The sequence below is a fragment of the Ostrea edulis genome, chromosome 2 (genome assembly GCF_947568905.1).
Source record: "Ostrea edulis chromosome 2, xbOstEdul1.1, whole genome shotgun sequence".
Lineage (NCBI taxonomy): Eukaryota > Metazoa > Mollusca > Bivalvia > Ostreida > Ostreidae > Ostrea > Ostrea edulis.
In genome coordinates, this window is record NC_079165.1 from 92,736,915 (window position 1) to 92,754,636 (window position 17,722).

At 34.9% G+C, this 17,722-nt stretch overlaps 1 protein-coding gene across 1 annotated transcript in view; it reads right to left on the reverse strand.

Annotated features, from left to right (window-relative positions):
* Positions 1-14,942: 14,942 nt before the first annotated feature.
* LOC125678432 (POTE ankyrin domain family member E-like) overlaps positions 14,943-17,722 on the reverse strand; it is a 22,905-nt gene continuing 20,125 nt past the window's right edge. Inside the window, exon 7 of the mRNA XM_048916878.2 lies at positions 14,943-17,603. Within this exon, the coding sequence (XP_048772835.1) occupies positions 16,878-17,603 (726 nt within the window). The 3' untranslated portion in view covers positions 14,943-16,877. The remainder of the gene's footprint in view (positions 17,604-17,722) is intronic.

The window sequence follows — 17,722 nt, forward strand, 5'->3', positions numbered from 1 at the left end:
CTAATCTTATTTGTTGACAGTTGTCACTTATTTGAATGCGACCTATGAACAGATGCCCCTTACTTTAACGCGATCTATTGACAGGTGCCCTTTATTTTAAAGCGATCGTTTTGACAATTGGCCCTTATTATAATGTGATCTCGTGAAATTACCTATTCCAAACTTCACACTATGTGTAGTCTGTATATACATAATATATTTGAATGAGCAGAAAATCTTAGATACTGAATAAAAACTGTGTAGAATCATTATTTTCACGAGACATAACGAACACTCGGCTTTACAACTGCCAATCTTCTACAAAACTACAAGATAAATTTTCACCAACTGTGATAGGTATCGTTTGTCGGGAAAGGAGACAAATTGTCAACTTCGTGATCCTTACCGGCGTTGGGGCAGAAAGACGGGGACAAAATTCCCACAAAATGACACAGCCTTGAAACTCTTTACTTTCTGATATATTACCACAGTCAAACGGTGTACTTTGTCATTATCAACAACGAGTTTTCCACTACAACTGGGAAGCTCAGGGTTCTGGTGCTAAGGCAGGGGTTCTATATGGATCTTATATTGAAAATGCATTCATTCTTCAAAACCCATCGTCTTTGTTATAGAACCATATATTACTCATTTGTAATATATTCATACCTATATGTTTTGAACATCTTTGTAAATTAATGTAACTTGACTACTGTGAAGAGACCAGTATATATTATCCTTAAATATTTATCATTATAACTATACGGTCAACTTACGACTACATTGTTTATACATTATTCCTTAAGTAATTTCTACGTTATTCTACTGTTGCTATATTAGCTGCAATAATGTAGCCCTCTCTGATTTTTTTTTTTTTTTTTTTTTTTTAGGAGAGGGCTACAACTCCTTAGGATCTCCGTAATGGTGCAAATGCGGGAGTGATTCACTCCCGCAACATTTGCGCTCATTCTAAACATTTCCTGACTTTCTTTACGTAAATAAAATGATATTCTATGTTTCTTAGTCAATATATAAATTTACAACCTGCAACTTAAGATTTGTGAGGCTCTATTCTACCGTTTTCAACAATTTCGATAAATTCCAATTTCTCGATTCATATTTGTGCGCCATGTTTGATGTACTGAAGTATAAACTTCCGATTGTCAAGTCATTTGCATATGCCATATAAGGTAATATTTACATCAATGGAAAAGTATGGAGGCGAAAGCTATTTCGTCGGTATTGAAAAGGTTTGAATTTAATATCAAGTTAAAAACCGAACAGCAGAGTGTAAATTCTTTCTGCAACAATATGATTTTCCTTTCTTTGTCGAAGTGGCTCGAGTAACTACATTTTCGCGCTGATTGTCAATGCTTAGGTTTTTCATTAGATTCGCCTACGAGATCTCGCGATAACAAGCATGGCGGAGCAGACGAAGAATTTTGCATGCTGTACATTGTATTTAATGAAAAACACCTTTATTAGACATGCCCGAGCACAAAGTTGGTACTCCTTTTGGTGTAAACAACATTTGGGACTAATACACAGAGTTTATTATCGGTTATTCATAAAATTATTTTGCACCATTACGGAGATCCTATGGAATTGTAGCCCTATCCCGAAAACGTCAGAATTAAAAAAAAATTTGGATAGGGCTACATTATTGCAGCTATTGCTATATCAACATCAACGTTGTATATAATATTTCTATGACTTTGAAAACTACTTCTAACAAATATTTGATATATGTTATTATACATATAGTGATATTATGTATTTTTATAAAAATTATATGTATGCCTTATATAAAATAATAATCATAATAAAATACATTCAATCTAATGGGCCCCTGGCACCATTGGTGAGAATTATGCGGGATCGAGTATCCGAGGATATTTTATCTCAACCAATAACATGTATACTTTCTAATAAATGATAAAATATAAAAAAAAAAAAAACACCTATATGTTTCGTGTGAAATTTTTGAATTTTTGGTAATTTTTCATTTTTCTCTGAACGTAATGAAATTGTACTAAATAAGAAAGAAGAAAATCTTGAACCGGGAATCGAACTTGGAACCCCTGCATTACTAGTCAGGTGCTCTAACCACTGAGCTACCCAGTCCACGATCCGTATATCCCTAACTACTACAATCCCCCCTACTTTAATTTGTCATCGACCTCGAAGACACGCAACCCAGATTCTGGGTTGTTGTTTTTTTTCCTCCTGAAAGGACTTTCACCTGAAGTCCAGTTGTGGTCAACGGCACCAAATGTAGAATACAGGAGAAAAGCTATGTATTGATCGGGAATCAAAACCGGGACCCCGTATTACTAGTCAGGTCACAGGGGCTAAGCCCGTTTTGGGCCCGAACTCTGTGATACCATAAATATCTATATTTATGGTATTACAGAGTTCGGGCCCAAAACGGGCTTAGCCCCTGTGCACTGAGGAGGCCGATATCCACGATTCGTATAGCCCTAATTATTACAAATATAGATAGATATTATTATTAGTTTTTTATTTTTTTTACATTTATCAATGTTATAATTTATTTCTAGGGCTATATAATATCATATTCTGTTATGAATCGATCGACCAGAGTTTGGATTATATTTTAAACATCACCATAACCATTTCAACATCTTAACTTTGAATAAAATGAGTGGATAGCAATATAGAGGAATTTTTACTAAAATCGTCAAATGCGTGACCCCTGGTTCAGGGTTTCTGATGTCAGGGCTGTGTTGCAATACGACTCGTACAATGGAAGAACATTAAACTTCATTTATAACTTACACAATAAAAAAGACAAAAGAAAATATTTCTAATTATAACATACAATCAATGATTTTTGTTTGCTTTATTTTTCCTTTTCAAATGTTCTTTACCAATTGAAATGATAGCCATTTCTTCTTGAATGTAAGTCTAAACACAAATATTAGGAGTCTACCGAATGTGAATAATGTGCGTATGAATCTTGTTAAATATAGTGCGGCTATTTTAACGGCTTGGAATATTCCGACATAAATAAAAATAAAATGTAATATATATATAAAATATCATTCATTTCTTTTTTTTAATATACATGAGTCACGCTTCACGCCCTTATTTATTTTCAAACGTAAATGCGTGCTATATATCTATATATTTTTTATTCAATGAATCTAGAACATGTGATGTACATGAATAAAATGGTGTCACGGCACTGTTTTACACAAATCCTTGGATTATTCCCAGATTAGATCAATATCCCAAACTTGTTAATGATTAGTGTCATTATTCAGTAATAAATCCTACAATGTTAAAGCCATTATCTCTTCAAATTTTCTCTACATGAATGAACACGATCTTCCTCCTTTCCGTGTTACGTCTGCTTATAACAAACTCCCCAGAGCATTTTTTTTTTGTAACAAGTTTATGGAGTAACAGATGAGTAAAACCAAAAATAGAATTGTTTCCTTCCTCTGCTGAGTGCTGATAACCAGGTATAACTAATTTGAATTTTTTTTTATTGGTAACAAATATGAATGATATAATTTCATTTGTAACGCGCAATTTGATTGGATCATTTGACTTTATCAACATTCCTTATATCCAAACTTCCGCCAGAGGTCGCTTGCACACAAACCATCTCTGTGTGTGGAGACGCAGAGGACTATGGGTAGTATGTCCTTATATCGTAAAAACAAAGTTGCCCTATATAGTTCCGCTATTATACGTTTGCCTGTTCAATTTCCATTTTGTTGCTAGAGCAATATTGGTCTGCGTCAGATAAAATTCATATTTTCTTCAGAATTATTCGTCAAATAATATCAAATACAGTTTGCTAAATTAAAATATAAGGAATGAAAATAATTCGCGGTTTATAATGCGTAAACTGTCCTCATAGTTATAAAATTAATGTAACAATTTGCCTAACGTTCCGTCCTATTCCGACATGACTACAGTAGCTTAGTAGTATATGCTAGAGTGCTTAGCTCATTCAGTCCGCTCCTTTGTTCTACCAACACATACACGAAAACGATTGTATATATGTAAGAAATAAATTTCATGAGAAAATGGTTATCATTATAATTGGTAGCGATGTCAAAGAAAATATATTGGAAATGTAAATATATTTTTAAAAAAAGCATATATGACAACACACTTCATATATCATACAATAGTCAAAGTCTATCTGCACGTTACTCACGATAGTGCAGACGACTGAAAATGTTAAACATTTGTAGGTGACGTACAATGCCCCCCCCCCCTTTGCTGTAATATATTTAATGTTGACTGAACCATAAAACCAATAATGTACATACGTCATCCAGATGTAGTTAGGATTCGTTGATTTTATGCTGCATCCAACAGAAGAAATTTTAAAATAACATGTCCTAAAACACAACCTCGACTGTTGAAATACTGGGCTATATTTAACCTCGACTGTTGAAATACTGGGCTATAATATTATATATTTAACCTCGACTGTTGAAATACTGGGCTATATTTAACCTCGACTGCTGAAATACTCGGCTATATTTAACCTCGACTGTTGAAATACTGGGCTATAATATTATATATTTAACCTCGACTGTTGAAATACTGGTCTATATTTAACCCCCACTGTTGAAATACTCGGCTATATTCAACCTCGACTGTTAAAATACTGCGCTATATCTAACCTCGACTGTTGAAATACTCGGCTATATTTAACCTCGACTGTTGAAATACTGGTCTATATTTAACCTCGACCGTTGAAATACTGGTCTATATTTAACCTCAGCTGTTGAAATACTGGTCTATATTTAACCTCAACTGTTGACATACTGGGCTATTCTATATTTAACCTCGACTGTTGAAATACTGGGCTATATTTAACCTCGACTGTTGAAATGCTGGGCTATATTTAACCTCAACTGTTGAAATACTGGGCTATTATATATTTAACCTCGACTGTTGAAATACTGGGCTATATATATTTAACCTCGATTGTTGAAATACTGGGCTATATTTAACTTTGACTGTTGAAATACTGGGCTATATCTAACCTCGACTGTTGAAATACTGGGCTATATTTAACTTCGACTGTTGAAATACTGGGCTATATTTAACTTCGACTGTTGAAATACAGGGCTATATCTAACCTCGACTGTTGAAATACTGGGCTATATCTAACCTCGACTGTTGAAATACTGGGCTATATTTAACTTCGACTGTTGAAATACTGGGTTATATATCTAACCTCGACTATTGAAATACTGGGCTATTATATATTTTACCTCGACTGTTGAAATACTTCGCTATATTTAACCTCGACTGTTGAAATACTGGTCTATATCTAACCTCGACTGTTTAAATACTGAGCTATATTTAACCTCCACTGTTGAAATACTAGACTATATCTAACCTCGACTGTTGAAATACTGGGCTATTATATATTCAACCTTCATTGTTGAAATACTGGGCTATATTTAACCTCGACTGTTAAAATACTGGGCTATATATAACCTCGACTGTTGAAATACTGGGCTATATTTAACTTCGACTGTTGAAATACTGGGTTATATATCTAACCTCGACTATTGAAATACTGGGCTATTATATATTTTACCTCGACTGTTGAAATACTGGGCTATTATATATTCAACCTTCATTGTTGAAATACTGGGCTATATTTAACCTCGACTGTTAAAATACTGGGCTATATATAACCTCGACTGTTGAAATACTGGGCTATATTTAACTTCGACTGTTGAAATACTGGGTTATATATCTAACCTCGACTATTGAAATACTGGGCTATTATATATTTTACCTCGACTGTTGAAATACTTCGCTATATTTAACCTCGACTGTTGAAATACTGGTCTATATCTAACCTCGACTGTTTAAATACTGAGCTATATTTAACCTCCACTGTTGAAATACTAGACTATATCTAACCTCGACTGTTGAAATACTGGGCTATTATATATTCAACCTTCATTGTTGAAATACTGGGCTATATTTAACCTCGACTGTTAAAATACTGATCTATATTTAACCTCCACCGTTGAAATACTAGGCTATATTTAACCTCGACTGTTGAAATACTGAACTATTATATATTTAACTTCGAGTGCTGAAATACTGGGATATATTTAACCTCAACTGTTGAAATACTGGTCTATATTTAACCTCGACTGTTGAAATACTAGGCAATATTTAACCTCGACTGTTGAAATACTGGGCTATATTCAACTTCGACAGTTGAAATATTGGGCTATATTTAACCTCGACTGTTGAATTACTAAGCTATATCTAACTTCGACTGTTGAAATACTGAGCTATATTTACATGCTTGCTGTATTGAAACCATTGTATACGATGTTTCTAGAAAGTTTAATACTAAAGTATATTTGTTGTTCAAATATGAGATAATCAATTTTGAATTAAATGGACGTATACATATCAAAGAAAGCGTGTGTATAAAATTACCTATGAGGAAAATTGTCAACGAAAAACAAAATCAGGACATCCCTTCTCTACAACGGATTTAGAAAGGTTAACAGATTTAGAATGGATTTAGAAAGGTTAACAGATTTAGAACGGATTTAGAAAGGTTAACAGATTTAGAACGGATTTAGAAAGGTGAAGGTTTTTTCTTCCAAACTTTATATTTATAAACAATAGATTTCATGCAATATGAAAGTTTGGCCTAGATCGATATAAGACAGTACTTTCAAGACAGCGAATATTCATTATTCGACATTGAAAAGTAACATTTTAAGGCTGTTTGCCTATTACAGGGTGTATATTTCAGAAGAAAAATCGATCGATTCTTTAAATATGGGGAGATGGGATTATTCAATGACAGCAGACATGTATTAGCTCGAGGCTGAAAGCTGTACACAGTTTAGCAAAACAATCTATATAATGATATTATAGATAGTATATATATATATATGAATATATGTATATAGAGTATATTTATATATATGCACGTAAGAATAGCATAGAAATATATAGATACATAATGTGTGTAATATCAAATAATAGCATATAAATACAGATATAAGTTCTATTACCAGTGCGAATTTGTAATCTTTTTTCTTTTTCAAACCCGGAAGTTTCTAGATTTTGAATTATAATTTTCTCGAGACACGAGGCTTGCAGAGTGTCATGATTTTTTTTAAAATACATAAATCATTCACTAGTGAGCACGTGTTAGGGAACCTGTTTCTCCCATTGTACATTTGTTTTGGTAAACATCTTTCTATCAGCTGATCGATGTCAACTCTATTGAAATAAACACTTACATGCCCGAGTTTGTAGTTACAAGCTGTGGAATGAAATATACATTTCCTTGCATTAGTCTGTAGATACAAGCTGCAAAATTGAAATATACATTGACAAGCACTGATGCAAATGTTCTCGATGATCTGTCGAAATGAAATATACAAGGCCTTATTCCAAGGATGAAAACTTTACAAATATAACCAATCAGAAAGGTCCAGGTGCTTCTCCTAACATGTTAGTAAAACCCAGAAAACAAAGACAAACAAAACTATCAATGGAAGAATAGAGAGTATCTTATCTTGTCTTACAGGTTGGTGTTACTTTTGATGTCTTTGTGATATCGACCTTTCAGGTTGATGTAAAACTTATACGGTACCGATTTTGATGCACCAGATGCGCATTTCGACAAATAATGTCTCTTCAGTGATGCTCAACCGAAATCTTTGAAATCCGAAATAACTATGAAGTTTTAGAGCTAAATATAGACAAAAACAGCGTGCCAAAAAAGTGGAGCCAAATTCGTCCAAAGATAAGAGCTATGCATGAGGGAGATAATCCTTAATTTTGAAATGAATTTCTAAATTTTGTAACAGCAATTAAATATACATCCGTATTTTCAAGCTAGTAATATGTTATATTTTATATTTCAGTTCTTCTTGGCTCCTCATCACTGGGTGTTGTAAGTGGGTTCTTGTTTCCTTATTTCTGAGTTCTGTGGGGATCCGGGTTAGAATAAGTTCTCAGTACCCCTTGCTTGTCGTAGAAGGCGACTAAATGAAACGATCCTTCGGAGGGGACCGCAAAAACGGAGACCCCGTGTCAGAGCAGGTGTGGCACGATAAAGATCCCTCCCTATTCAAAGGCCAAAAACTCCAGGCATAGGCCTAAATTTTGTGGCCATTCACCAGCATTGGTGACATCTCCATATGAGTGAAACAATATACAATCAATCAATCAATTATTTCTGGGTGTTATAAGCGGAGTTTTAGTTCCTTGTTTCTTGGTGTTATAAGCGGGGTTTTAATTCCTTATTTCTGTGTGTTAGAAGCGGGGTTTTAGTTTCTTATTTCTGAGTGTTAGAAGCGGAGTTTTAGTTCCTTGTTTCTGGGTGTTATAAGCGGAGTTTTAATTCCTTATTTCTGGGTGTTATAAGCGGAGTTTTAATTCCTTATTTCTGGGTGTCATAAGCGGGGTTTTAATTCCTTATTTCTGGGTGTTAGAAGCGGGGTTTTAGTTCCTTGTTTCTTGGTGTTATAAGCGGGGTTTTAATTCCTTATTTCTGGGTGTTAGAAGCGGGGTTTTAGTTTCTTATTTCTGGGTGTTAGAAGCGGGGTTTTAATTCCTTGTTTCTGTGTGTTATAAGCGGAGTTTTAATTCCTTATTTCTGGGTGTTAGAAGCGGAGTTTTAATTCCTTATTTCTGGGTGTTATAAGCGGGGTTTTAGTTCCTTATTTCTGGGTGTCATAAGCGGAGTTTTAGTTCCTTGTTTCTGGGTGTTAGAAGCGGGGTTTTAGTTTCTTATTTCTGGGTGTTATAAGCGGGGTTTTAATTCCTTATTTCTGGGTGTTAGAAGCGGAGTTTTAATTCCTTATTTCTGGGTGTTAGAAGCGGAGTTTTAATTCCTTATTTCTGGGTGTTATAAGCGGGGTTTTAGTTCCTTATTTCTGGGTGTCATAAGCGGAGTTTTAGTTCCTTGTTTCTGGGTGTTAGAAGCGGGGTTTTAGTTTCTTATTTCTGGGTGTTATAAGCGGGGTTTTAATTCCTTATTTCTGGGTGTTAGAAGCGGGGTTTTAGTTTCTTATTTCTGGGTGTTAGAAGCGGAGTTTTAATTCCTTATTTCTGGGTGTTATAAGCGGAGTTTTAATTCCTTATTTCTGGGTGTTAGAAGCGGAGTTTTAATTCCTTGTTTCTGGGTGTTATAAGCGGAGTTTTAGTTCCTTGTTTCTGGGTGTTATAAGCGGAGTTTTAATTTCTTATTTCTGGGTGTTATAAGCGGAGTTTTAGTTCCTTGTTTCTGGGTGTTATAAGCGGGTTCTTGTTTCCTTATTTCTGGGTGTTATAAGCGGAGTTCTGGTTGTTATAAGCGGGTTCTTGTTTCCTTAATTCTGAGTATTCTTTCTGCTTCCAGATAATATGTTAATTTTACTTCCCTCTAGTCGTTCGTGTGCTATATTCTGCCAGTTAGTCTTGTTCATTGTCCCCAGCTGCCATCAAGTGGGAGAGTTGTTTTTAAAGCATTTGGGTTTTTTCCCTTGTTTATAGCGAATATGTTACGCAATTTCATACCCAATTTTTATCAATTTGAAGAACATTTCTGTTTTTCAATAGTTTCTTTTTCTATACGTTTCTTCCCCAACCAATCTTCATGCAGATAATATTTCAGAAACTCTTCGATTAAATTGTAAAAAGATATGATGGAGATGTTATACTATACTAAGAACAGTCTGAAATATCAGTATCGAAGCAACCCTTTTCATTAAAACATCAAGATAATCTAGACTGATGTGTTTAACTTATATGATCATTAATATAGTTTTATGTAGACCTATCATATACAAGGTTGCCTTTCACTATTTTTGGAACGAGATACGAATAAAGTTTAATGTCTCAATATTTCTAGTTGGATAGATTCCTCCTGAAACATTCGTGTATATGTTTAAATTTGGATACTATATATACTCGTATATCGCTAAATGAGGATACTTGCCTAGTAAATCGACAAATGATAGACATGTGGTTTTGAGGTTTTGAAGGTACTATTTTTTAGAAGCACGATATTCTTATGTAAACCTCTTAAGCTTCTACAGCGTCCTTGTCCTGCTTCACGGGTGGGTGTGGGGGAACCTATTTTCAATGTAACTCATTCAGCACGAGCTTGTCATATTCCATCCTTGTTACGTAAGGTTGTACAATTGCAATAAGATAGTATTAATCAATAGTATCTTCATATCCTTATGAAGACACATAAAACAGGGTATATTTCACGTGAATGGCGTGAAATGAACACGTACTCTAAACACGACATCGCAATGAAACAAGTGTTTAATAACCTACAATAAACTTATCTGATCACTAATAGACTTACAGCCACTGGCACGATTCGGCACGAAAGTTACCAAACCAGTCACATGACAAACAGATCACTTAATTATTAAATCAAATGTGGTCTTATTCCTGACTTTCGAAGAAGGTTGTGACGCAGAAAAGAACTGTGATAATCACTTGGGGGTGGGGCAGGGTGTCTTTTCATGAATACAAATGAAATTAAAATATATATTGAAATGTATATTCCTCTTCCGATTGAGGAATAGTAAATGTACTAAATGTATATGAAAAATAAGGAGATCTTGTGTATGAAAGGTGAAGATAACGAACAGTGATCAATCTCATAACTCCTTTAAGCAATGCAAAATCTAATCCCCCATAGGTTTCACATAATATATGTGAATCAGCCTCATTTTTTGTACATCACGACAAAAACGTTCGAAGGGTTCCACTGTATCATTGATATAACACTTTTCTTCTCATGTTTTTATTCATATTTGCTTGGTCTTTCTCAGCGAGCTAGACATCTGCATGATCTCTCATCTCCTCAGCTTTTGAGCAGTCAACCGCGCGAGATGCTATATTTTGTGGCAGAAGGATAAATCTTCATTATTTCACCATTTCCGTTTTATAATTTCATACTCCTGGATATTTTTGTAGTTAGTGATACGACTATTGGAGACTAATTCAAATGCTGTGGATTCATTGATTTGGTCGATACACAACACCGATTCTTATAAAATAAATACATTCTAGGTCAATAATTTGATCTTTATTATGTTTCATCTTAATAAAATATGACATTGTGCAACTTATGTGCAAATTCTTCAACAGACAATAATCCTACTCTACAGCTTAAAGATAAGTGAAAGACATGTGAAAGGAATATCTAAGTGAAAGAGATATATCTCTAAGTGAAAGGAATGTCAAAGTGAAAGCGATATACCTTGAAATGAAGATATCTCTCTCTCTCTCTCTCTCTCTCTCTCTCTCTCTCTCTCTCTCTCTCTCTCTTAGAGAAATATTCTTTAAATCAGAGATGTGCGTTTACAGCTGACCATTGGACTTTGTGTACTTTTCCGTATTCACTAACCCAGGGCACGCACTTTCAGTGCCACCTTTGTAGGGATTAGCCTTGATTGACAGTAAAAGCAGATTTTCTATATTCCCAATACTGAGAAATATGCAATTATTAATCGAATATAGCTGAAGGACATTTGCTTCAGAAAAACATATCGATAAATGGGTTGATGAAGCAGTTTTTTGTTGTTTATTGGGGGGGGGGGTGGCGGTCGGAAAGATTTTGACTGAAAACAAAAAACTGTCAATGTTCTCTGTTTCTATCGCACGTAGAATTACCATACTAGTATAGATTTGCTCCAGAAAAAATCCTTCAAATATTGATATAAGTTATGTGACAATTTGTTATTGTTAAAAAAAAATGTTACTTTTTCGTTTGAATTTTCCTTTGTGTTGACTTTCGTCGTCATTTTCCAGTGTAATGGGTCATGCCAAAGTCAGGTAATTCGCCACCGTGACAGCATAACTGTACTTGTTTTTTGCACCACTTGCGCTCTTCCAGGTATATGCTACAAAACCATTGAGATAAGCTCAACAGATTTTATAAGAAGAGTCCATCAGATCTATGAGATCACTGTCCCACAGTACTCTATTGAGGACTTCAAGATGCATTTTCAACTTACAAGGACAACTTGACAATCTACATGTGCAAGACTATCACAAGTTGATGCATATTCTAAAGCAACTGGCCCATGGCCAACCCTAGACTCGCAATTGTTTAAAAGTTCTTATGTATACATTCTTCATTGCATACTAGACATAATAAGGAGGACGAGATTCTTGTGTCCTTAAAATATTAAATTCTCCTTCATTTTGTGTAAATGTCGCCGCGCTGCAAGCGAAAATTAAGGTCGTACTCTACATCGTCATAATGGCTGACTTCCTTTAAAAACATGGATGACAAAATCGATATCAGCAATATTTGACTTTTCCTTTTCCATTTAAATACCTAGCCGAGTAGCTCAGTAGGTCGCAGGTTCGAGTCCAGCAGGGGTTTTAAATTATTTTCAGATTACCTTCTACTAAAACTGTATTTTTTGACAAAATAAAGTAAATTTGAAAATTTTCAAATTCAAAATATTTTTGTACATATCCTACACTTTTCATCTACATCAAATTTCTCTGGTGTAGCATACCTCCTTAATCGGGTAAATAATAAGAAATAGAAATGTATTTGCTTTCAGAAGTAAGCTTAATCAAACTGCTTTTCATAACAAAAAATGTAGCAGCTAGCTGTTCCCTCCTATTGTCGGTGATAAGGGGGAGATAGATTTTCCAAACCCAGGATCTCCATGATAACTGTCACACGGAAAATGACTGTGACGTCATTTACCTACGCTTCCATCACCTTAGACTGTCTGCAAGAATGGTTACCATGGCAATTCTCTGGTCTCACGATCGAACAGAAAGCAGGCCTATAAAACCCCTTACAACTATCTCGACCTCGCATTCGCTTTGGCCTGGCTACGGTCAATGGTAGAACTCTGAACCCGGTGAATGTTCCTTCACCAAGCGTCTGGTATTGTAAGTGAGAATCGTGGGTCTTATGGATATGATCTTAAGAGTACTGCAAACGGTACATCATACGCCCGTCGGACAGTGAAGTCAAAATTTCAGTGCAATATACGTATCCCATAATGAGAAAATTTGACCTACTTATAGCCCTAAAGTAGGTCATGGTGGGCCAATTAAGCTGAAATGCAGCCTGAATTTATATTTCTCTGAGAGGAAGGTTGTCACTACATTTCAAGGCAATACATGTATCCATAATGAAAAGAAAATCTAAAAAAAAAAAAAAAAAAAACCTGTTTGACCTACTTTTCGCCCTAAAGTAGGGTCAAATTTTGTTCCAGGCTATTTAATCAGTTTCCTCAATTGATGTTTAGAGTTAAGAAGATTTTTTTTAACAAATGTTGCATTTTTCACTGCATTGATATAAATAATAAAGCCCAATCTAGCACTACAACCCTTGACCTAGGGGTCATGAATTTCACAGTTTTGGTAGAAGAGGCTCATCACGTCCCTGAGTAAAGATTTTTAAGAATTGCATCATTCTTAAGCTTTTGACCCTTATCCCTCAGACACCATGGGTACCATCTTTACTAGCCAGGGTTTACAATCCACTCCACTTCAACATTGTAGAGAAACTGAGTGGATCATAAACCTTTGGCTAGCGAAGATGCATAGGTACATTGACCATGAAATTCAAAAATTCTACTTCACCTTTATGACATGTCAAACGTTGCAATATTTGATCTTTTTCATTTGTATTGTATAATCTTCCATTTGTATTCTATATTTTCCATTTGTATTGTATATTTTTCCATTTGTATTCTATGATTTCCATTTGTATTGTATAATTTTCCATTTGCATTCTATATTTTCCATTTGTATTGCATAATTTTAAAATCAAATATTGCAACATTTGACATGTCATACCCCTTAACCCAGAGAGAAATTCACATTTTTACTTCCCTTTAACCCAGAGAGAAATTCAGATTTACTTCCCCTTAACCCAGAGAGAAATTCCGTTTTACTTCCCCTTAGTAAAAAAATAAAATAAATTTACAGTTCTACTTTCCCTTAACCCAGAGAGAAATTCAGTTTTACTTCCCTTTTACCAGAGAGAAATTCAGTTTTACTTCTCCTTAACCTAGAGAGAAATTCAGTTTTACTTCCCCTTAGTAAAAAAATAAAATAAATTTACAGTTCTACTTCCCCTTAACCCAGAGAGAAATTCAGTTTTACTTCCCTTTTACCAGAGAGAAATTCAGTTTTACTTCTCCTTAACCAGAGAGAAATTCAGTTTTACTTCTCCTTAACCCAGAGAGAAATTCAGAATTACTTCCCCTTAACCCAGAGAGAAATTCAGTTTTACTTCCCCTTAACCCACATAAAAATTCATTTTTACTTCTTAACCCAAAGAGAAATTCAGTTTTACTTCTCCTTAACCAGAGAGAAATTCACTTTTATTTTCTCTTAACCCAGAGACGTTTGATATCAAAGGACTATACATGATAACAACCCAAATCAACTTTCATGCTATTGTTTTAAAATTAAGTGTACCTTATGAAAGATTTATTATGCAACTCAGTTGTTATTCTTAATTTAAGGTCAAGGGCATGAGGTCAAAAAGTTTGCTCCTACAGAAAGGTCTTATCACAAGGAATACACACGTGAAATCTCTATCACCAGCCATTCAAAGTTATGGCCAAGGTAAGTTTTTGCAGACAAACAGACCAAAAACTATGTGCCCCCAATTCTCTGATTACAGGGAATAAAAATGGCCATGTTGATTATGTACAGATGCTAACAAATAATGATGGACAAATACCAATCGTAATAGGTCATCTAAGTGACTTGGGTGACCTAAAATGCAAAACAATGTTAAGAGTTATAATTTTGATCAGAAATTTCACTTGAGCCTATCACTTGAGTAAGCTATGAACTGAAGCTTGGAATTCATTAACATTTTCAAATAAGATAGACTTGGTGACTGGGTGAAAAGATTATCAAAATTTTTTTTATCACATATAGTGGTGAAACATTCAACACACAAAGAAAAATGTACATGGCAGGTAGCATAATTTAATAATGAACAATGATTGAACAGTTAACAGATGTGAGCACTAAACAGAGCATGATAAACTTAGACACACATACACACAATGGCAGTATCACAAAGCCAGATATAAAACAAAGAGGCCCTTGGGCTACAACACTCACTCGAGTAACCTTGCTCCTACAGGTATACTGTACAGACTTGTAGCTGGACACTAGGAGTGTACTGGTAAATCTATAAAATCTCTATAACAGAATGAAGAAAATTGAATCCACTCTTCCATGTTCATCGAACTGTAGCCTCAAGATTATAAAACCATATTCCTATATATTCCTACATGTATGTGAAACATTTAACCTCCAATGTGGTCCTGCTTAGGACCCACAGGACATGGTTTGAACTTTGAATGCACACTACATGAAGATGTTAGCACATTTAAACACTCCTTGTCCCTAGGAAGATTTTAAACTTTTTTCCCTATATTCTCATGCATAATTTTAAACCTCTGTTGTAATTCTCCAGGTTTAAAACACTACAAGAAATACTTGCATATGAGGTTAGAGCAGAAGATCTTAATTGTACACACTTTTCACTCCTGTTGCATTCCGCTCGGGCTCCTGAGTCACAGTGTCAACAGGAATCTACGTCACAAGAGGGCGCTTTCACCTCATTCTGACACAGTATAATCCTTGTGGTTCTTCAGAAGATAATTTTCAAAGATTCCTCTTACATATTTCTATGTAAAACTTATGAATACCTATTGCAGTCCCATCCGGGCCGGGTATAAGGGAGATTTCAAGTAAAATTTGGCACTATAGGTAGAGTGTCTTTTGAAAAGATTTTTTTTCAACACCCTACCTTATTTTCACTATAGCCAATTATTTACCATTCAGAGAGTGTTTAAGGATACTATGTGCCAAGTTTGGTTGAAATTGGCCTAGTGGTTCTGAAGAAGTAAAACATGTGAAAAGTTAACAATGACAATAAAGACAGATAGATAAAAAAAATATGATCAGAAAGCTCACTTTGAGACTGACTCAGGTGAGTTAAAAAATACAAAACTTAATATTTTCTAAAATTCTTCACTGAAGAATTCATTAACTCTAGCTAAATGCAGGCATACAGACACTGAAATTTACATACTTCAAGGCCCTACAATTTGTTTAACAATAATGCCCATTGTAAACTACAACCTATATGAATGTACATAATCTATCAATAAATGAATACACAAGTTTATCAGGCCCCAGTACACTACAGACTGGAGATTTACCAACCAAGTTCAGTTGGAACTGAAAGTTGATGAAATTGCCTTTCAGATACAATAAATGCGATGTAGTTCATCAGTATGTGTGCGAATATGTGTGTGCGTACATTACCAAATTAAACTTTACAAAGTTAGTTCAATTTTTTGTGGATTTCAGAACATTTACCATCTTAAAAGAATTTTTTTCTTCGAATTATAAAATACAAAATACATTTTAACATTCCTATTGCTTACGTATATTTTACTTTCTCTTTCAACCCTGGAGGTCTGAGTAAACTACGATCAGATGCATAGCTTCAATATTCTGTGATTATAGCTTCAATATTCATATGTAAAATAAATATAGGAAGAATGCATTCATGTAATAGTAAATGCATGTAAATAAAGAAACTGATGTGAAATCTGCAGCTACCACTGAAACTTAATTCTTCAGCATTTCATTAGTTCCATCCGATTCCAAATTATTCACCAAACAGCTAACAAAAAAAACCCTGATTTCTATATATCAAGTGACCATACTTGGATATAAAAGAGGAAAATAGCATAATAAATTGGAAGAATCAAAATGTGGGCGTGGTATACAGGTTTTATCAGTAAAAGCCATAGGTGTGCAATTACATCCCCACATTTACAATAAAATGACACACCGAGCCAACACATCAAATCCAGTGTGTTGTGCTATGAACTGCTGGATACAGTACTAGTCACCGTTTCCAAGTTTCCAGTTTCCTTCCCATTGGAAGAGAGGTTTAATGGATATGAAGAGCCATATTTATTAGCAGTCAGCGTACTTTTTACACTCTTTAGGTGTGCTGCCAGTAGGGAGGCTGTTCTGGCATTTATACTGGTCACACTCTCCACCGAGCCAGTGGACTTTGCCGGACCATTGCTGACAAGCGCAGACCTAACAAAACTATTCACTTGTTCAGCATTCACTGCCATTTTGCTGTCCGCCACGGAATTCACGACCCCTTTAGACGATTCTGATAGACACATTATGTCAGAGGAAAGCTGAAAATCAATGTCCATGTTATTTTCACTTTTAGTACTTTTCTTTTGTTTATTACGCTTTGGTTTTTCCTTTTTGACAGGAATGTTTGATGTCATTTGATGAGATCCCGGCATCATCTCATTATCCATCGCTTCTCTCCTAACCACCCCTACAGGCAGTGTGTTGAGGATTGCTTTAATGTCCTTGATCTCACTTTTCACTTCGTATTCTCCTTCAGCGCTTTCAGGTATCCTCAGAATATCAGTTCTCTCCCCTGGTTTCACATCATCTTCCATGTCGTGACATGCTCCTTGTAAGTTATCTTCGTTCTCACCACTGCCGTCTTTCTTAATTTGTCTCTGGTTTCCAGGAACAATGAGGTGGGCCTTGCTTGGAATTCTGGGTATTGGCATCTACAATAATAAAATACACATTCTCATATTTACATTCACTGTTTGTATTCTATTTAATTTCTGTTGAAATCCATTGCTTGTCCTTAGCAACTATGAAGGCACATTTTGTTTCAATCTAG